This window comes from Mesoplodon densirostris, chromosome 16 (assembly GCF_025265405.1).
Source record: "Mesoplodon densirostris isolate mMesDen1 chromosome 16, mMesDen1 primary haplotype, whole genome shotgun sequence".
NCBI lineage: Eukaryota > Metazoa > Chordata > Mammalia > Artiodactyla > Ziphiidae > Mesoplodon > Mesoplodon densirostris.
The window spans coordinates 49,324,011-49,346,375 of record NC_082676.1 but is presented as its reverse complement, the minus strand read 5'-3'; the positions used below and the strand labels follow the sequence as shown (position 1 = coordinate 49,346,375).

General features: G+C 42.3%; 1 protein-coding gene across 1 annotated transcript in view; it reads right to left on the bottom strand.

The window, feature by feature from the left end:
• The window catches only part of COG7 (component of oligomeric golgi complex 7), an 84,723-nt gene extending 62,649 nt beyond the window's left edge, over positions 1-22,074 (bottom strand). Inside the window, exons 1-6 of the mRNA XM_060078499.1 lie at positions 21,719-22,074; positions 15,086-15,234; positions 14,662-14,778; positions 13,092-13,260; positions 1,768-1,850; positions 876-998 (exon numbers count right to left, since the gene is read on the bottom strand). Of these exons, the coding sequence (XP_059934482.1) occupies positions 876-998; positions 1,768-1,850; positions 13,092-13,260; positions 14,662-14,778; positions 15,086-15,234; positions 21,719-21,887 (810 nt within the window). The 5' untranslated portion in view covers positions 21,888-22,074. The remainder of the gene's footprint in view (positions 1-875; positions 999-1,767; positions 1,851-13,091; positions 13,261-14,661; positions 14,779-15,085; positions 15,235-21,718) is intronic.
• Positions 22,075-22,365: the final 291 nt, after the last annotated feature.

Sequence of the window (22,365 nt, the reverse complement as noted above, 5' to 3'; positions counted from 1 at the left end):
TTTTTTTTTGTTTTTTGGGGTTTTTTTGTCTGAATGAAGCTGGTTCAAGGAGAAAGAAAAGAGGGTGGAGAAGAGAACTTCAAGCACCTTGAATGACATGACCCTATACGAGGGAATTCTCTCCAACTACAGTGGAGTTCATTCCAGCAAATTACTGACCAATATGAGAAGGGCGATTCACAACTAATTCTGAAAAAAATAGAAGCCACACCATAAACAGGCCCAGTCAGTCATTACTCAGACATAAGACAGCCTTTTTCCCCTTCTAAAGAGAAGATCTAGTGCACCTCCTGGCATCAAGACAAGGGACCAACGTTTCATATCCTTCAAGGCTGAAAATGCCTAGACACTTTAGGAAAGTAAATGATGGAAAGTTCGTGAAAGTAAATGAAATGAAGTTCTCTGTCTTACCTCTCCCCTAAGTCAGAGGGTGCCTTTAAAATTATACTGTTCCTCTAACTCTTGGCGTATTGTGAGAACAAGGGAAACTAACTTTAGACCGGGTAAATTTTACCCAAAGTTAAGATTAAAACAGCCTTGTTCACTCAAGCACCACCTGACTGAGGGCCTCCTGCTTTCAGATCAGAAGATAATGGCCTCCAGGAATTCCACAGGGCTCCCCTGCTGAACAACAAGCAACACTGTCACATTAGATTCTATTTAAGATACAGATAAGAGCGATAAGAAGAGTTAGAACAGAGACCTAAAGATTTTCCTGCCCCTTTGGTGAGGACAGCAGATGGGGAGGTTCTCCGAGCGGTGCTCTCTCTGGGTGGTCTGGGTGCTCTGTGGTCGAGCAGCCCGCTCCCAAGGCCATCACCCTCTCCCTCGGCACCACGGGCTTTGTTCTCGCTAGAACCCAAAAGAGCTGTTACCTGCACAGCCCACTGGATTTGCGTGTGCCAAGCACCGAGCAAGGCGTCATAGAGTCCGGTAAGCTGCCGGTCCAGGGGTAGGTCAGTCTGGCACAGCTCCTGCCAGGCTGCTAAAAGCTGGACCTGCAGAAGCAGAACAAAGGAGGCCTTACTGGGTCCGCCAAGACATGCTGCCTGCTGCAACTGCCCTGCCCTCCTACCGGGGCAAGCGACTGGCCACTGCCCACTCTCCCAGGCAATCGGGTACCCACGGACGACCATTCACTTCAAAAGAGGCAGGGAAAAAAAAACTTAACAGTCACCTGCTCTGATCATCATCCAGAGCTTGAATCTGTTGCCCTCCAAGTGATCCTTTCTCCTTTTTTCTTGCCCCCAAAGCATGCCAGTGTACTCAGCATGCTACCATTCTTCTGAATAGACCTCAGAGGTGGGCATGAATATGTGTTTTAGCTTCGTGTCCTAACACTACTGCTTAAAAGACAGATGGGCACTGGACTTGAAGGAATTAAGTTAGCCCAGGAAGCTGTCAAAATTTTCAGTAACCTAATTTCAACAAACCTAGAAAACAGATAAAATTCTTAAGGCTTGCTGAAGGCATAATAAACCTAATCGCCCTTAAAAGACAAAAATAGGAAAAATTAAAACTCTTCGATCTGTAAATCTAGCTATAAATACAAGTGAGGCTGAAAACTAATGACTTTTTCCAACTTGCAATTAAATGAATCCACAGGCTGGACCAAGAGCACCCTCTACTGGCTAATTGAAAGAAAAAAACTAGAGGGCATGGAGGCAAATATTTTTACCTTTGAGTAGGAAACTGGGATTCAAAACTGTGATTCTGTAGCCCAGTTCTACAAGCATTCCACAATGGTAATCACTCACAGCTTCTCACCTTGTGACACTTGTAGTAATATGCAAGAAGTTGGGGCATCCGGTCAATTTCAGTAAAAACCTTCACAAACACTTTGGACTGATCTAAAGAAAAACAATGGAAAACATGTACATACTGTTACCAGGTTTTCTGTTGCAGCCAAGAGAAAGAACTCAGCAGGATAAATGTGGATTAGACATGAGCTTGTATTCAGCAGTTCCCACCAAGACAATGAATTAACTCATGTGTGGAGATCATAAATATGAAAAACAAGTGACGTTAAGGATAGAACATGTGACTTAATCAGATACCACATGCCAATGTTCATTCCACAAAATGGGTTTAATTATTATTTGCAAAACAGTCCCTGAGTTTTCTCATTTCTATACCATTCAAATATATATTATTCCTTCTGCCCTAAGTACTTTTCCTCACCTATCAAAATCTTAGATCCATGAGAAAATGCTCATGCTACATTGCTGACTGGGAGCAAAAAAGATATAAAACTGCATATACTCAATGTACATACTTTCCTTTAAAGATATATGTACACAAAGGGAAAAAACTGGAAGAAAATACTAACAGTCATCTCTGGGTGGTGAGTATATCATTTTACTGGTATATCATTTTCTTTTCTATATTTTTCTCCATTTTTCAAATTTTTAATAACCTATATATGTATTATTTTATAATCAGAAACAATTTAAAAATTTTTAATTCATCTCTTTCAAGGTTCTGCACATATACTAGCTCTTTCATAAAAGCTTCCTCGATTTTGTTTTGTCCTTTCCTTCATCCTGGGGAGGCCTAAGGCAGTTTTCACATTCCATCTTGTAATAAAATTATTTGTGTACTTGTTTTCTCCCAGCCTCACCCTCCATCAGTGTGTAAAGTCTTTGAAGGATAGCAATCTTGGGACTTCCCTGGTGGCTCAGTAGTTAAGAATCTGCCTGCGAATGTAGGGGAAAACAGGTTCGAGCCCTGGTCTGGGAAGATCCCACATGCCACGGAACAACTAAGCCTGTATGCCACAACTACTGAGCCTGTGAGCCACAACTACTAAAGCCCGCGCGCCTAGAGCCCATGCTCTGCAACAAGAGAAGTCACCGCAACAAGAAGCCCGTGCACCGCAACGAAGAGTAGCCCCCGCTCCCCACAACTAGAGAAAGCCCGCACGCAGCAATGAAGACCCTGTGCAGCCAAAAATAAATAAATTAATTTTTTAATGACTATTGCTTTTAAAATGCTTATCATTTTAATAAGATCACTTAAATAAATGAATATCCCTGCCATATGTAAAATCAGGCTCCAAAAAGTTGCTTCACTTTATCAACTGAATTCATTGGTTGTGTAAAACGAACCAGGCATGTATATTTGAAGATTGTGGGTAATGTGTTGGGGATGTACTAATTTATCAGATTTCCCTTTAAAAACTGTTAGTAAAGAAGCACCTTGGCCTTCTAGGAAAGATGACAGATTAAAGAGCATATTACTTTTGTGGCAGACAAAAGCCCTTCCTGATACTCACCAAAATTAACCACCCAGGGACTTCCCTGGTGGCGCAGTGGTTAAGAATCCACCTGCCGATGTAGAGGACACAGGTTCATGCCCTGATCCAGGATGATCCCACATGCCACAGAACATTTAAGCCTGTGAGCCACAACTACTGAGCCTGAGCTCTAGAGCCCACGAGCCACAACTACTGAAGCCCACACACCTAGAGCCCATGCTCCACAACAAGAGAAGCCACTGCAATTAGAAGCCCATGCACTGCAATGAAGAGTAGCCCCCGCTCGCCTAAACTAGAGAAAGCCCGTGTGCAGCAACGAAGACCCAATGCAGCCAAAAGTAAATTAATTTTTAAAAACTATTCAAAATTAACCACCCAAAGCAAAACACAATATCATTCATCTGTGTTGAAGCCAGGAAAATGTCTGTACTACAAACTTTGGAGGGGACTTCCCTGGTGGTCCAGTGGTTAAGACTCATGCTTCCAATGCAGGGGGCGTGGGTTCGATCCCTCGTTGGGGAACTAAGATCCCACATGCTGCAGGGCATGGCCAAAAAAAAAAAAAAAGCCAAACTTCACAGAATACCAATCAGATATTCAATCATTTTGGCAGATGAGTGGGGATGCTGGGAGAACTCTGGATGTATCACGCATGGAGCAGCGTGATGGAAGGTAAAGACTGGGAGCCAAGGGAGGACTGGGCAGGCAGGGGAAGGCCTGCTTCTGTACCAGCTCAGCAGTGGGACAGCCACAGGGCTGAAAAGCGCCATTTCCCCCTTCTGAATCGGCATCCTGCCTACAGAGAGTAGAATCTGGAATCAAGCCTGATTCAGATTTGTGAATGAAAGCTGTCAAAAACAGCTAACCCCAAAACCAAAGCCCATGATCCTGACCCACAGAGCATTCTTCAAACCTGATTCCAGCACCAAGTAGCCAACTCACACAGAAGGAAAGGAAAAAACTTAAATTCATGGAGCTGCCCGCCGCCACTCCTACTCCCCTAACCTCACATAACTAGACATACACCCAAACCATGCAGGTGAGCTCCGTGGTCTGTAGCTGCCACAAATTCATGAGAAAACATGAGGAATAAAGCTGCCAGATGGTGATTTTCCAAAGGCCCAGCTCCAGTCCTAGAATCCTGCTAATGATGAGAAGAAGACTCAAATAAAGAATTGATAAATGAGGAAGATACGGAATGAAAAGGCTGGAGATGAGTCCTGAACCCATTCTCTTTGGGCAACTGAAAAGCACAACAGAGAACATAGCCTTTAAATCAAGGGCAAGAGGAAATCTCTCACCTAAGTCCAGGTCAACAAAGGAGGGGTTTCCAAGGAGCTCCCATGCTAACTATTTTGCAGTAAACAGTAAGCCCAGAAAAAAGCACCCACATACAAATATGAATAAATAGAAACAAATACAAACAAAAAAATTGTAGCACGTGACCTATGCAAAAGTACCACAGGGGGTAAAAAAGAAAAGGAACGGAGCATACAGAAGGTGCATGCAGAGAGCACGTCAAGAACAACCAGAGAGAAGAGAGTACGGAAGCAGAGACTTCAACAAACGCTACAGGCCAATTAGACCTAACAGACAGTACAGAACATTCCACCCAACAATGGCAGAATACACATACTCAAGTACCCATAAAACATTCTCCAGGACAGACCGTATCTCAGGCCACAAAACAAGTCTTAATAAATTTTTAAAGATTAAAATCATATAAATCATATAGTATCTTTTCCGATCACACTGGTAGAAAACTAAAAATCAACAGAAGAAAAAAAACTGGAAAATTCACAAATATGTGGAAATTGAACAACACACTCCTAAACAAACAATGGGTCAAAGAAGATACCGTAAGAGAAATTAGAAAATGACAAATGAAAACAAAAACCTAACATACCAAAACTTATGGGGTGCCACAAAAGTAGCCCAAAGAGCTAATTAATAGCTGTACATACTTACATTAAAAAAGAAGAAAGAGCTCAAATCAACAACCTAAACTCTACATCTTATAGAACTAAGAAAATAAAAAACTAACTAAACCCAAAGTTAGCAAAAGGGAAGAAATAATAAAGAGCAGAGCTGAGATAAGTACAGAAACAAAACAAAAAAACAACAAAATCAAGGGCTGAAAAGATTCTTTGAAAAGATGAACAAAATTGATAAAACTTAACTTAGATTTACTAAGGAAAAGGAAGAGGACTCAAATAAATAAAATCAGAAATGAAAGAGGGGATATCACTACTAATTTTACTGAAATAAAAAGAAATATAAGAAAGTACTATGGACAATTATATGCCAACAAATTGGATAAATTAGATGAAATGAACAAATTCCTAAAAATACTCAATGTACCAAGACTGAATGATGAAGAAATAGGAACTGTGAATAGACCTAAAACTAATAATTGAATTAGTAATCAAAAACCTCTCAACAAAGAAAAGCACACCAGATGGCTTCACTGATTAATTCTACCAAACACTTAAAGAATTAATACTAATACTTCTCAACCTCTCCCCAAAAAATTGAAGAGCAGTGAACACTCTCTAATTCATTTTATGAGGGCAGCATTACCTTAATACCAAAGCCAGAAAAAGACATTACAAGAAAAGAAACCTACAGATTAATATTCCTGATGAACATTGATACAAAAATCCTCAACAAAATACTAGCAAATTGAATTCTACAGCATATTAAAAGGATTATACACCATGACCAAGTGGGATTTGCTCTGGGATGCAAGGAAGGTTCAACATATGAAAATCAATGAATGAAATACACCACATTAACAAAACAAAGGAAAAATATCCACGTGATCATCTCAACCGATGCAGAAAGGCATCTGTTAAAATTCAATACTTTTTCATGACAAAAACACTCAAAAAACTAGGAACAGAAGAAAACAACCTCAACAAAATGAAGGCCATATATGAAAAGCCCCCAGCTAACATAATACTCAATGGTGAAAGACCATTTCAAACTTTTCCTCTGAGATCAGGAACGAGACAAGGATGCCCACTTTTGCAATTTCTATTCAACTTAGTACTGGAAGTTCTAGCCAGAATAATTATGCAAGAAAAAGAAGTAAAAAGCATTCAAACAGGAAAGGAAGAAGGAAAAATATCTTTGTTTGCAGATGATATGATCTTATTATAGAAAGCCCTAAAGATTCCACCCAAAAAAACCTGTTAGAACTAGTAAGTTAATGCAGCAGAATACAAAATCAACCCACCAAAACTCACTTGCATTTCTATACAGTAACAATGAACAATCTGAAAAAAAAATTAAGAAAACAATTCCATTTATAATAGCATCAAAAAGAATAAAATAGTTAGAAATAAATATAATCAAGGGGCTAAAAGACTTGTACACTGAAAGTGACAAAACACTGCTGAAAGAAATTTTAAAAGACACAAATAAATAAAAAGACATGCTATGTTCATGAATTAAAAGATTTAATATTGTTAAGATGATAATACTACCAAAGCCATCTACAGATTCAATGTAATCCCTTCCAAAATGGTGTTCAATGGTGTTCTCTGAAGAAACAGAAAAACCCATTCTAAAATTCATATGGAATTTTAAGGGACCCCCAAATAGCCAAAACAATCTTGAAAAACAAGCCAAAAAAAAGAAAAATTGGTGGATTCACAATCCATGATTTCAAGTTACTACAAAGCAACAATAATCAAAACTATGTGGTACTGGCATAAGGACAGACATATATATAGCCTAATGGAACAGAATAAAGGGCCCAGAAATAACCTTCACATACATGGTCAAATAATTTTCAACAAGGATGTCAAGACCATTCAATGGGGAAAGGACAGTCCTTTTAACAAATGTGCTCAGGAAAAAAAAATGTTGCTCAGAAAACTGGATGTCCACATGCCAAAGAAAGAAGTTGGACCCTTACCTTGTACCATATACAAAAATTAACTTATAATGGCTCAACAACCTAAATGTAAGAGCTAAAACTATAAAACTCTTAGGAAAAAAACATAAAGGAAAAGCCTCATGACCTTGGATTTAAAATTGAAATTTAGGGACTTCCCTGGTGGTCCAGTGGTAAAGAATCTGCCTTCCACTGCAGGGGACGCATGTTCGATCCCTGGTTGGGGAACTAAGATCCCAAGTGCTGCAGGGCAACTAAGCCCGTGCGCCACAACTAGACAGAAGCCTGCACGCCACAACGAAGAGCCTGCGCCACATCGAAGACCCTGTGTGCTGCAACTAAGACCAGACACAGGGCTTCCCTTGTGGCGCAGTGGTTAAGAATCTGCCTGCCATTGCAGGGGACACGGGTTCGAGCCCTTGTCTGGGAAGATCCCGGATGCTGCGGAGCAACTATGCCCATGCGCCACAACTACTGAGCCTGCGTGCCTAGAGCCCGTGCTCCGCAACAAGAGAAGCCACCGCAATGAGAAGCTTGCACACCCCAACGAACTCGCCGCAACTAGAGAAAGCCCAAGCACAGTAACGAAGACCCAACGCAGCCAAAATAGATATATAAAATTAATTAATTAATTAATTTTTTAAAAAAGACCAGACACAGCCCAAAAAATAAATTTAATTAATTAACTAATTAAAAATAAATAATAAAAAACAAAACTGAAATTTAAAAAAACTTTTCTTAAAAGAGAGAGCACTTCAAAAGATTTACCTTAGGAAAGAGGAGAAAATTTTACACTACAACTGCTTCACATTCTCAAGGAAATTACACAAGGTATACGTTTTCTTCAACAGGATCTAAGGTATCACAATGAGATATAAAGAGAGGCTGGCAGAGCTAAGAAAAAAAAATTAGGAAATAAATAATGATATGATGAATTAAAAATTAATTAGAAGAAGAAAGAGCAGAACACATACTTTAGAAAATGCTATTGATCAAATGGAAGACAGACTTTTGAAAAATAACAGACTATGGAGGAGAGGAGATTGTTGGCAAAGAGCCAAAATAGACCAGCGTGAACATAGTATACGCTGAGGGGGGAAAGGAAGAGCTAATGAACAGACAGTTGATGTTCTCAAAAATGAAAAAGAAAATAAATGAAATAGAAGAAAAAGTCTTTTAAGAAAGAAATTTTCTGGAAATGAAGAAAAATATGAATCAGCAAATAAGATACTATGTTCCAGAAAACATTAAAAATTTTCAAAACCAAAAAATAACCTAGTAAAGTAACTAAACTACAGGGTAAAAGAAAGAATCTCATAAGCCAGAAGTCAGCAAACTATGAGCCAAGTTACCAACTGTTTTTGTAAATAAAATGTTATTGGAACACAGTGAAGCTCAATCATTTACATATGAGTTTTCGTGCCACAACTGCAGAATTAAGTATTTGTGCTACAGACCATATGCCCCACAAAGCCCCAAAATTTATTATCTGGCCCTTTACAGACAATGTTTGCCCACCCTATTTTAACTATTCAAGGAAAATAAACTACGTACAAAGAAAAAAATAGGCAGGCCAGTCTCATACTGAACATCAGAATATAGCTGGCAGAAGACAAAGCAACGTCTCTAGACTTCTGAAGGAAAAATAGTATGAACCAAGAATTCCAAAAGCAGTCATTCTTTTCTACATGGAAAAGCAATAAAAACACATTCTTTACTTAAATACCAAGGATATACATATGATCCGCATTCCCTTCCTGAGGGAAAAAAAAGTCTACTTAAGAACAGAATCCTGCTAATGAAGAGAAGCCTCAAAATAAAGAATTAACAGGGAATTCCCTGGTGGTCCAGTGGTTAGGACCCCACGCTCTCACTGCCGAGGGCCTGGGTTCCACTCCTGGTCAGGGAACTAGGATCCCGCGGGCCACGCAGTGTGGCCAAAAAAAAAAAAAAGAAAAAAGAATTAACAGGGCTTCCCTGGTGGCGCAGTGGTTGAGAGTCCGCCTGCCAATGCAGGGGATACAGGTTCGTTCCCCGGTACAGGAAGATCCCACATGCCGCGGAGCAGCTAGGCCCGTGAGCCATGGCCGCTGAGCCTGTGCATCCGGAGCCTGTGCTCCACAACGGGAGAGGCCACAACAGTGAGAGGCCTGCGTACCGCAAAAAAAAAAAAGAATTAACAAATGTGGGATGAAAAGTCTGGAAATGAGAGTGAATCCACTTAAAAACATGATATTAAGCATAGACAACCATGGCAATTTTGGGTTATAAAACAGTTATATAAAAATAAAATATTATAAAACACAAAAATTTCATAATGTTTACATTTCAGAGAGAAAGCTACATGATAAAAAAAATTATTAATGTGATGGTATACCATGAAGAAAAATTCTAGACTATGCAATATTCTAGAATAGGGCAGGGGGAGGGTGAAGGGTGGGAGACAGGGAGGGGAGTGTAAATGCACTAATTGAGGGAATCATATATTGTTTCATTTACAAGGTTGATAAACTGAGAAAAAAATTTAGTTTATTATTTGAAGTCATAAATCACTAGTAAAACTAAAAACAAGTTATGTATCTTTCAAGTTATCCGTGAGAAAAAAACACAAAGAAAACATAGCAAAATATAGAGATCAAAAGAAACAGAAACATAAAGAAGAAAATATCAAAATAGAAACATGTAAGACTGGAAATTTCTGTTAAAAAAAAAAGCTAAATGGGATAAAGTCACTGATTAAAAAAGAAATACCAAGATTAGATCAAAAAATACAATTCAACTATGTGCCATCTCCAACAGACAAGTCTAAAATAAAACATCTCAGGAAGTTTGAGGGTTAAGACAAAATAGGCAAAGACACAGTAAAACAAATACAAACAAAAAAGAAGGCAGAGGTCCTCATATCTATACCCAAGCTGAACTGCAGACAGAAAGCCTTCAATGGGGCCATGGCAATATTTGATTAAAATGCTATTTAAATCCTAATAGTAAGAAAGAATGAAACGGTCCCAGTTGTTTTTGTGAAGCCAACACAATCATGATACTAAAACCTAACAGAGATATTCACGTACAGGACCTCAATTTAAAAATTTTAAGTAAAATTTCAGGGGAATTCCCTGGTGGTCCAGTGGTTATGGACTGCGCTTTCACTTCTTTGGGCCCAGGTTTGATCCCTGGTCAGGGAACTAAGATCCCACAAAGCCTCGCAGCATGGCCAAAAAATAAATAAATAAAATATCAGGAAATATCTAGTAGTATATTCACACACACACACGGTGAACAAGTAGGGCTTGTTCTTGAATTGTAAGAATGATGTAAAATTAGGAATGTTATTAATATGATTTGCCATATTGGTAGGTCAGAGGAAATAAAAATAACACATTCGATCTTGATAGATGCTAAAAGGTCATTTAATAAAATATGACAATTTACCTTTTTAAAATTACCTAACGGGATAGTATCAAGTACTGACTGAGACTTGTTTCTGTCTTTGGAGTTACTGAACAGCACAGGGATTACAAAACAGATGACTCGCTCCTGGAAACAGACATACACAACTCTCCAGGGCTGAGTTCCAAGAGGGCTCCACTTTGGTGTGACCTCACCACCAGGGCAAGGGAGGCCAAACCTTTGCAGGTCTTGACTATCAAGAGAACTGGAGTGGAAAGAAATCATCTTTGGAGGGAAGATAGTGTTACTGTTCAGAATGAGGAGGTTCAGCTGCTCTCACCCACACTGAAAACTCAACTATCCAGAGGGTCATTCTTCAAGGGTTCTATACTGTATGGGTACAGGGATGACTATATGTCCCAGCTGGCCCAGGACAGTCTTGGTTTATACTTGTTGCCCCAGCTGCATTATTGAAAGCACTCCCTTTTCCTTTCAAAAGTGTCCTAGTTTAATAATAAATTGCATGGTCAAACTCAGCATACTGAAATTTTGTAACGTTTTTATGTATGATAAGAATTTACATGTGCACATGTCTGCATATTCATATATAATTATCTAGCTATAGACTTTTCTTAATTATTCAAAGCCTAGGCTCACCCATCCTAAAACAAAATAAAACATCAATCAGAACTCTTAAGATATCCGCACTTCTCACTGCTGCATTATTTACAATAGCCAAGATATGTAACCAACTTAAGTGCCCATCAACAGGTGATTGGATAAAGGAGAAGCGATATATATAGTGGAATACTACTCAGCCATAAAATAAAAAGATAAAATCTTACCATTTGTGACAAGCATAGACCTTGAGAGTATTATGCTTAGTGAAATAAGTCAGATGGACAAAGACAAATAACGTATGATTTCACTCAAATGTGGAATATAAAAAACAAACAAAATAAATGAAAAAACCAAACCAAATAAAAACAAACACTTAGATACAGAGAAGAGAATAGTGGTTACCAGAGGGGATGGGGCACCAGGAACGCGAAATTGGTAAAGGGGATCAACTGTATGGTGATGGACGGAAACTAAATTTTTGGTGGTGAGCATGCTGTAGTGTATACAGAAGTAGAAATATAATGCTGTACACATGAAACTTACATAATGTTATAAACCAATGTTACCTCAATAAAAAAATAAATTTTAAACAAACTAGAAAAACAAAGGTATCAGACTTCTTATGATTTAATTTCACCATTGGAAAGGTACCATTATATAAACAAAATCGATGCTACATCTCAGAAGCCAAGGGAAGAAAGCATTCTCAGAACAGGAGGGAGTAAAAAACATTGTTAACTATTGTTGACAATGAGAAACAGAAAAGTAGGGCTTCCCTGGTGGTGCAGTGGAGAAGAATCTGCCTGCCAGTGCAGGGGACACAGGTTCGATCCCTGGTCTGGGAAGATCCCACATGCCGCGGAGCAACTAAGCCCGTGCGCCACAACTACTGAGCGTGCGCTCTATGTGACCACGAGCCACAACTACTGAAGCCCGCATGCCACAACTACTGAAGCTTGTGCACCTAGAGCCCGTGCTCCGCAACAAGAGAAGCCACTGCAATGAGAAGCCCGTGCACCACAACGAAGAGCAGGCCCCGCTCACCACCACGAGAGAAAGCCCACGTGCAGCAACGAAGACCCAACACAGCCAAAAATAAATAAATAAAATAAAAATTAAAAAAAAAAAGATGCAGAAAAGTAATAAAGTGATATTAGGCCTTGGGGTGTGGTGATGATACAGCTGTTGGAGACCTTCAACAGAACAGGTTCAGGAGAACATTAACCCCAGAGTAGAGGGGCTTGCGTGATATATGAGCAAGAGTGCAGGAAGCAGGGCAGTGGATACAGACTACATTCTGCCAATGTAAATAGCTGTGAAGGTAAGAAAACAGCTGCTGCTTCTTGTTTAACCAATAGTTTTGTGGATGAAATGGAAAGGGAGTTAGATAAACTTATTTGTTGAAAAAAATCACTGGAAAATAACACAGCATCATAATGGTCTTGATCAGCGTCAAAACTCATCAAATGGTACACTTAAGATTTGTACATTTTTCTAAATGTAAACTTTACCTCAAAAAAAGAAAGAATCATAAACCAACACTGAACTCTAGTTATTGATATGAATGCTAAAGTATTTAGGAGTGAAGTATACTGATGTCTGCAACTTACTTTGAAATGCATTAAAAAAAATAAGGTGGATGGATAGAGAGGTGAATAGGTGGGTAGATATGTGATAAAGCAAATGTGGCAAATGCTAACACTAGGATCTAGATGGTGTGTTCACTGATGGTTATTTTAACTTTTCTGTATTTTGAAAAAGTTCATATAAAATGTTGAAGAAAAGGCAACCACCATAAAGCTACAGATTGACTTCCAATCTACATAATTTAATCAACATTAAGACATTCTAAAGATTGAAGATTCGGAAAGCCTTACCTTCGTGAAGAGGTGTACAAAGAGATGATAAATGGCCAGCACTCACCTATAGACTGAGATGTGAATGCTGCTACAATCTGGGGGCTGGCCAAGGCCTCCAGCCTGTTCTTCAATGCCTCCAAGTGCACACATTTTTCTGAGTAGTCTGGTGTATCAACAAGCATCATTAGGCTATTCTGCATACCTGTGAGCTTGGCAGAAATCACAGCTATGTCCTGTAAAAAGACCAGAATAGAGGATATTTATGTTTAAACACCCCTGCTACTTCAATTAAGAATGGACAGGGCTTCCCTGGTGGCTCAGTGGTTAAGAATCTGCCTGCCAATGCAGGGGACATGGGTTCAAGCCCTGGTCCGGGAAGATCCCACAAGTCGCAGAGCAACTAAGCCCATGCGCCACAACTACTTAGCCTGCGCTCTACAGCCTGCAAGCCACAACTACTGAGCCCGAGCGCCACAACTACTGAAGCTCACGTGCCTAGAGCCCGTGTTCCCCAACAAGAGAAGCCACCGCAGTAAGAAGCCCACACACTGCCACAAAGAGTAGCCCCCGCTCGCCACAACTAGAGAAAGCCCGGGCACAGCAATGAAGACCCAACACAGCCAAAAATAATAAATAAAATTTTTTAAAAAAAGGTAACAATAACTGACAGAATAATAGATTGTTGACTGAAAAAAAAACGTGCGAAGCAGTATTCGCAATGCGCTACCATTTGTGGAGGAAAAACAGGGCAAGGAACATATATGTGTGTGCGTTTATCTGGAAGAACGGGCACAGAGCTGACAACAGGGTTTGTATTTAGAGGGAAGTTAGGGGATTGGGAGGGTCAGAACTATGAGAAAGACTTATTTTTCACCGTTTATTCCTGCTTACTCAATTTTTCCCGTGTGCATTTAGAACTTTTAAAAAACTTTTTAAAGTTTCTTTTTAAATAGCAAAAGAGATGATAAATAATTCATTTTGCTTTACAATTGAAAAAAAAGTTCTTCATAAGATATCATCTTACTTCATCCTTATAACCAGGTATCAAAAATATCACTACTGGGCTTCCCTGGTGGCGCAGTGGTTGAGAGTCCGCCTGCTGATGCAGGGGACATGGGTTCGTGCCCTGGTCTGGGAAGATCCCACATGCCGCGGAGCGGCTGGGCCCGTGAGCCATGGCCGCTGAGCCTGCGCACCCGGAGCCTGTGCTCTGCAACGGGAGAGGTCACAACAGTGAGAAGCCCGCGTACCGCAAAAAAAAAAAAAAAAAATCACTCTTTTCCACACTTTGCTATCCAAGAAGGGTAAAGTAACTTGCTATGGTCCCACGGTATGTAGGGCACCCCTGCCCAAGTCCCACACTCCTATTTACTCCATTTTCTCTGCCTTTTTAAGCTTTTCCTGAACTCACTTTTGTGACTAAAACGCTTCAGTCAAGCAGATGATACAAACTAAAGAAGGTGGAAAAACTCAGAGCAGTCTCAGATTGCCCCCAACCTATGCCTGAATATTCCCACACCTGGTTATTTACTAGCCCTTCTGATTGTGAGTGGCATAGGTAGCTCATTTGTTTCTCCAAACCTCAAGTTCCTGCTTAAAGAGATGTCACAACATCCCCTAAACAAGAAACCTACTTGAGTCTTAAATGTCTCCTCGATATCAGCACTCAGTGTGCTCCATTTGTCGGCTTCTTGAAGAGATTCTGCGGCAAGCTGCATTCGGGACTTCACCTGGTCGATTTCTACCAATACCTAGAAGAGAAATGAGGGGTCGAACACTAAAGAAGTGGCAGTTCCATTTCCTCTACCTTCCATCAGTGACTCGAAACATAAGTATCATGGCATGCTCCTGCCTTTAGGGAGCCTCTGTACCCCGTACAACACTGATTACATGGCTAAATTGTTCAGCGGTGCTAGAGAGAGATGAATAAGCTGAAAGAACCAAACAAAAGAGTAGTCTGAGTGCTTGGCAGAATTCTGAGTTAAGGTTGACCTCCCACTAGGAAACTGAACATCTTCCAAAAACAAGAGTCAACACTTAGGACAGGAGCCAAAATACCTGCATCGACTGAGATGTGTCCTGTTCAAATTTTTTAATGTCCTCCTTGACAAGAATCATTTGTTCTTTCAGAAAAGATGCCTCCTGTTTAAGGGCTTCTACATCACGGAGCACTTTGGGCATGTTCTGAAGGGCCTGGTGACTTGTTTCTGCAGCAAGAACCCAAGAACCAAAGGTGAACATCGGATCACTCACCAGTGAACAATATGAATAAATCAGACAGCAGGAAGCAAATCTTCCCTAAGGCACTACCAACCACACAGTTTTCTGAGCCTGTGGAAAGTTGTAGGTGGGGAGAGGCGCAGAGCTGGCCTCTGCCGGGACCCTGTCTTCCCAAGAATGATGGTGAGGCCCTGTGAATAAACTGTCAACCTGACCCAACATCAGCTGCTTCTTACTACAACTCGTTGGGGTTTTTTTTTTGTTTTTTTGTTTTGGCCACACCACGTGGCTTGTGGGATCTTAGGTCCCCAACCAGGGATTGAACCTGGACCCTGGCAGTGAAAGCACCGAGTTCTAACCTCTGGACCGCCAGGGAACTCCCAAGCAACTCCCTTTTCAAGGAAGGAGAATGGAGGAATGTGACAGTGGTAAATGCCAGCTCTGCACCAGGTGCTTTATATACATTATATCACCTAATGTCCCCGGCAATCATTAGCAGCCACCTCTTACAGATAAGAAAACTAAGTCTCAGAAGAGGTTAAGTAAGTTGCCCAAGATTTCAGAACTGAAACTAACGTGTGTCTGGACCCAATGTCTGCTTTCCACAGTCTTTTCAAAATGTAGTCCACAGGGCTTCCCTGGTGGCGCAGTGGTTGAGAGTCTGCCTGCCGATGCAGGGGACACGGGTTTGTGCCCCGGTCCAGGAAGATCCCACATGCCACAGAGCGGCTGGGCCCGTGAGCCATGGCCGCTGAGCCTGCACGTCCAGAGCCTGTGCTCCGCAACGGGAGAGGCCAAAACAGTGAGAGGCCCGCGTACCGCAAAAAAAAAAAAAAAAAAAAAAATGCAGGTCCCCAGGCCACCTGCCAGAGATTCTTATTTAGGAATCCTGGTAGATCAGGTAAGATCAAGGAACCTGCATTTTCTTAACAGGCATCCCAAGTGTAGAATAAAATCTGAAAATCCTTGCAGACCATGATGTGTTATCTGGAAACAGGAGGGTTAACAGCATAACCCTTTGGCCCTTTAAATAGCAATTCGCTGGGGAATCAATCAAAGAAGTCCAGAGCCTTCTGCTCCACCAGTGCACTGAACGGAACCTTAACATCTTGAAGACATGCTTCAGGAACCTGTTCATCCAGCTCTGCCATAAAATAACAATCTGTCTCCAGCACTGACCTCAAGTAAAGTTTTAAGAAAACAAAGGCAGAACAAAGAGTTCTTCGAGGCACAGAGACTTCACTGATTTTTTTTTAATTTAATTTTATTTTTGGCTGCGTTGGGTCTTCGTTGCTGCACGCGGGCTTTCTCTAGTTGCGACAAGCGGGGGCTACTCTGTTGCGGTGCGCGGGCTTCTCATTGCGGTGGCTTCTCTTGTGGAGCACGGGCTCCAGGTGCACGGGTTTCAGTAGTTGTGGCGCACGGGCTTAGTTGCTCCGCGGCATGTGGGATCTTCCCGGACCAGGGCTCGAACCCTTGTCCCCTGCATTGGCAGGCGGATTCTTAACCACTGTGCCACCAGGGAACAGTGATTTCTACAGCACTGATTTTTACAGCACTGTCATGGTCCCAGCCTGGCCCCCTGCCTACGGAACCTCAGAGTCACTCTTCATGTCTGGCTGGTTCCCTGTAAACCTCTTCTTTCCTCTCCACAGCACGCCCACACATAAATTTAATTCTTTCTAGTATCCATTTTAAAACTATCACCTCCTGGGAATTCCCTGGCGGTCCAGTGGTTAGAACTCCACACTTCCACTGCAGAGGGCTTGGGTTCGATCCCCAGTTGGGGAACTAAGACACCATGAGCCTTGCAGTGTGGCCAAAAAAAATCAAAACGAACAAACAAACGAACTCTCACCTCCAGTGGTTGTCTCTGGGAGGGTAAGGGCCAAATCTCCCTGTGAAAGGGGACTGGGGCTCCTCCCAAAGTGATGGTAACATTCTACATCTTGATGGGGGTTTGAGTTACACTAGTCGTATACATCTGTCAAAACCCAAACTTATCAGATAAGGTCCCTGCATTTCACCTTAAATAAATTTTATCTAGTAAAAAAAAAAGAGCCGTAAACAAGTATTGAACTCTATAATTTTTAGGGTTCCAACTGAAATGTCTAGGGGTGAAGTGTACCAATGTCTGTAACTTACTCTGAAATACTGATTTATTTCGAACTCAAAAATAAGATGGACAAATGGATGGAGAGAGGGATGGATAGAACTGTGATAAAGCGAGAACAGCACACTGCTCACTGTAGCATCTAGGCAGTGGGTTATGATGTTTACTACAAATTCTCTCAACATTGCTGAACACTTGGCACCTCCATCCAGGTGCTCAGTTCAAGAACCTGCCATCAGTCTTGATTTTCTTCCCCTCTCATCCCTCATTCCAACCCATCAGCAAGTTCTCCCCTTTCTTCCTCCTAAAAAATACCTTAAATCTACCCATTTCTCACCATCTCTAATGCTATAACCTCAGATGAAGCCACTGTCACCTCTCTTCTGGACGACAGCCATAGTCTCCTGAATGGGGACATAAATCAAACCATCTCATTCCCCTGCTTAAAAATCCTGCAGTACCTTCCCATTACACTAATTTTAAACCAAATCCAAACTCTTTAATGTGACATTAAAATCCCTGCATGGGGACTTCCCACTGGTGGAGCAGTGGTTAAGAATCTGTGCTTCTGGGCTTCCCTGGTGGCGCAGTGGTTAAGAATCTGACTACCAATGCAGGGGACACGGGTTCAAGCCCTGGTCCGGGAAGATCCCACATGCCACGGAGCAACTAAGCGTGTACGCCACATCTACTGAGCCTGCGCTCTAGAGCCTGAGAGCCACAACTACTGAACCCGTGTGCCACAACTACTGAAGCCCACGCACCTAGAGCCCGTGCTCCGCAACAAGAGAAGCCACCACAATGAGAAGCCCGTGCACCACAACAAAGAGTAGCCCCTGCATGCCACAACTAGAGAAAGCCCACGCACAGCAACAAAGACCGAACACAGCCAAAAATTTAAAAAATGAATAAATTAAAAGTAAATAAAAGAACTAAAAAAAATTGAAAAAAAATCCCTGCGTTCAAAAAAAAAAAAGAATTAAAAACAATTAAAAAAAAAAAAAAAGAATCTGTACTTCCACTGCAGGGGCCGCGGGTTTGATCCCTGGTTGGGGAACTAAGATCCTACATGCTGTGTAGTGCAGCCAAAAAAAACAAAAAACAAAAACAAACCAAAGAGGAACTTCCCTGGTGGCACAGTGGTTAAGAATCCACCTGCCAATGCAGGGGACAGGGGTTCGAGCCCTGGTCTGGGAAGATCCCACATGCCGCAGAGCAACTAAGCCCGTGCACCACAGCTACTGAGCCTGCGCTCTAGAGCCCGCAAGCCACAACTACTGAGCCCGCGTGCCACAACTACTGAAGCCTGTGCGCCTAGAGCCCATGCTCCACGCCTAGAGCCCGTGCTCCGCAACAAGAGAAGCCACCGCAATGAGAAGCCCACACACTGCAACGAAGAGTAGCCCCTGCTCGCCACAACTAGAGAAAGCCTGCGCGCAGCAACGAGGACCCAATGCAGCCATAAATAAATAAATAAATAAATAAATAAATAAATAAATAAATTTATAAAATTAAAAAAAAAAAAACCAAAGAAAACAGGGGTGGTAATGCCACCCCTGCACGCTCCCCCCACCCATATTTGGAAGTTGGTAGGAATTTTTTAGTTGTTGCTATGGTAGGATATTTAGTGGAAATGACCCAACAGTGCTTAATGTCCTGCAGTGCTTGGGAGAGTCCTGAGCAATGAAGAAGTGTCCTGGCCAAACTGTTAATAGTGCCCCCTCCCCTTGGCATGATTATCTAATTTTAAAATGACAGTAATCCTTAGAGGTAGGCATAGTTATTATTCCCACTTTATAGTTGTAGAAACTGCGGCTGAGGTCAGTAACTTGCCCAGCATCATGTTGCTAATGAATGGGGAGTCTGGATTTGAATCCAGGCAACTGGTTCCAGATCCCAGGCTGTTATCCATTATACTTTACTACCTCTCTGGTATTAAAGGGAGAGGGAACATGCAGAGGCATGTGGGTATAAAAAGGCCTAACCAGTCCAGAGAAAGGCGGGAAGTTCAAACAGAGCTTCATCAATAACATCAATATTAGTCATTAGTATTATTATTATTGAAGGATTGCACTTTCATGGGGGGAACTTCTGCTGGAGATAAGGTAGAAAAGTAGGTTAGGATCAAATTGTGAAAGGTGCTTTGCCCATCCTGAAGGTTTGGATTTCATCCCGTGGGCAGTGAGAAGCCTTCGGAGGTTTAAAGCTTTATTTTTATGGACAATGAAACAAGGTCCCAAGTCTACAGTGAAGTTATTGCAGAGGCTCAAACAGGAGTTGTTGAGGAACTCTAATAGGAGGACTGATTTGTTCATTTATTCAGTCAGTGGATATTTATTGGGCACAAACTGTTTTCCAGGGCCTGGAGATACAATGTTGAACAATATCTATTCTTAGCTTGGAGACGTTGGCAGGAGCCAGATCATGCAGGGATTATTTATTTATTAAAAAAATTTTTTTGGCTGCATCGGGTCTTAGTTGCAGCACTGGGGTCTTCTTCGTTGAGGCGTGTGGGATATTTTGTTGCGGTGCGGGCTTCCCTCTAGTTGTGGCATATGGGTTTTCTCTCTCTAGTTGTGGCGCATGGGCTCTGTAGTTTGCAGCACACAGTCTCTCTCATTGAAGTGCGCGAGTTCAGTAGTTGCAGTGTGTGGGCTTAGTTGCCCCGCAGCATGTGGGATCTTAGTTCCCCGACCAGGGATCAAGCCTGCATCCTGTGCACTGGAAGGCGGATTTTTTGTTTTTGGTTTTTTTTGGCTGATTTGGGTCTTTGTTGCTGCACGCAGGCTTTCTCTAGTTTTGGCGAGCGGGTGCTAGTCTTCCTTGCAGTGCATGGGTTTCTCATTGTGGTGGCTTCTCTTGTTGCGGAGCACAGGCTCTAGGCACGCAGGCTCAGTAATTGTGGCTCACGGGCTCCAGAGCGCAGGCTCAGTAGTTGTGGCGCACGGGCTTAGTTGCTCTGCGGCATGTGGGATCTTCCCGGAACAGGGATTGAACCCGTGTCCCTTGCACTGGCAGGCGGACCAGGGAAGTCCCACCACCCCTGTTGAGAACCACTTAGTTAATGCACATAAAGTACTTAAAACAGTGCCTGACGTATACCAAGGACTCAGATATTTGCTATTATATTATTATTAATGTCCTCCCCATCTTGGCCCTGTGAGGTCTTCCTTCAAGGCCTAACACAGGGAAAAGCCCTTTATGATTCTCCCAGACAAGAGATAATTGCTCCCTTCATCCAGCTCTCAGCTTCCGGTTCTACTCTCAGTAAAGCCACCCTTCACTGTAATTAAACAGTTCACGTATGCTCCCCACAGGGCAGCTCTAGAAAGGTAAACTTTTCATAACCAGCACTCATTTCTTGACAGGTGCATAGTAGATGCTCAATAATTACTAAAAGATGCAAAGTACAATAAAGAATCTGCAGTGAAATAAAGCGTCCCCCCACCTCCACCTTTTCTTAAACAGTGGACGCATCTATAAAACAAAGTTCTATTTACAGGATCATAAGCTCCCAGTGTGGGCGGTCTGAGCCTCTTTCCCACAGAGCCGAGCAGGGAGACTGGCTGCAGTATGCACTGAATAAACATACAGTGAATGAAAACCAGGTCGAGGAGTTAATGAAATGGTTCTGGTGTGTTATTTTTTATAATTCACTATTCTGGTTAGTGAATTCGATACTTAAAAGTCTCCCGTCAGGACAGCCCATCTTCCCACTGACATAAAGATCCACTAAAACAGGGGCGGTGGGGGAGGGTTGGATTGGGAGTTTGGGATTAGCAGATGCAAACTATTATATACAGGATGGATAAACAACAAGGTCCTACTGTATAGCCCAGGGACCTATATTCAATATCCTGTGATAAACCATAATGGAAAAGAATATGAAAAAGAATGTGTGTATATATATATATATATATATATATCTGAATCACTTTGCTGTACAGTAGAAATTAACACAATATTGTAAATCAATTATACTTCAATAAAATAATTTTTTAAATCCATTAAAACAATGTTTCCCAGATTTGTCATTCCTATACACCTTCTATATGTTTTTTTGCCAAATATAAGCATCAGTTGACTATTATTTAATATTCTTAAAATTCGCTCTTTTAAGTTTTAAAAGGAAACTTGAGAGCACCGCCAGAGGTGGAAAACCAAGATCCCAAGTCCGCAAGTGTTGCAGAGAGAGAGGAGTAGCGGGCTGAGACCTTCTCCTGGATATCCCCGTAAAGACTGCGGGAGAACCGGAGCAGGGCTCGCTCGCTCTCCATGGGAGGCGCCGACGTTTACTGCCCACTACGTGCAACCCCCGGGGCCCCGGGCCCGTCTGAGAGCTCCGCCCGGCCGCTCACCTTCCACAGCGTGGTTCACCTCCTGGATGAACAGCTGAAGCTTCATCACCAAGGTGGCCGCGTGGCTGTCCGCCTTCCCGGCCGCTACCTCCTTGGGGCCAGCCCTAAAGGCCGCGTTGATCCACTCCTTCACGTCGAAGTCTTCGGCAAGGAACTTGGAGAAGTCCATGGCTGCACCGCCGCACCCCAGCGTCCAGGCCTGAAGGGCTGGCTCTGGGTGTCCGCGAGGCTGCAGAAGCGAGCGGCCCTGCGAGAGCACCCGCGCGGGTCTGGGAGGCGGCGGGCCGGGATTGACGGCGCCGCCAACTAGCGTCTCCACTGCCCCTCGGTCAACTCGCTGATGTGTACGGTTGGGATTGACCCTCGCCGCGCGCCGTACTTCTTCCGGAAGTAGGTGGTTGTTACTATAGTGACTGCCTGCTTTCCGGGAAGCGCGGAGGGCTGGCGGCCAGAGGGTGCGGGCGTCCCTCTTGCTCTGCTAACTTAAGTGACTTTTGGGCACTTAAATATGTGCTTATGCTAAAGCCCTTACTTGTATGAGCGCACTTAGTACTCACAGTCCTATGAGTGCTGTTATTCTCCCCCAACTTAAAGAGGAAGAACTGAGGCAGTTAAGCAAGTGGTTCAATGTCACGTAGCTAGAAGGT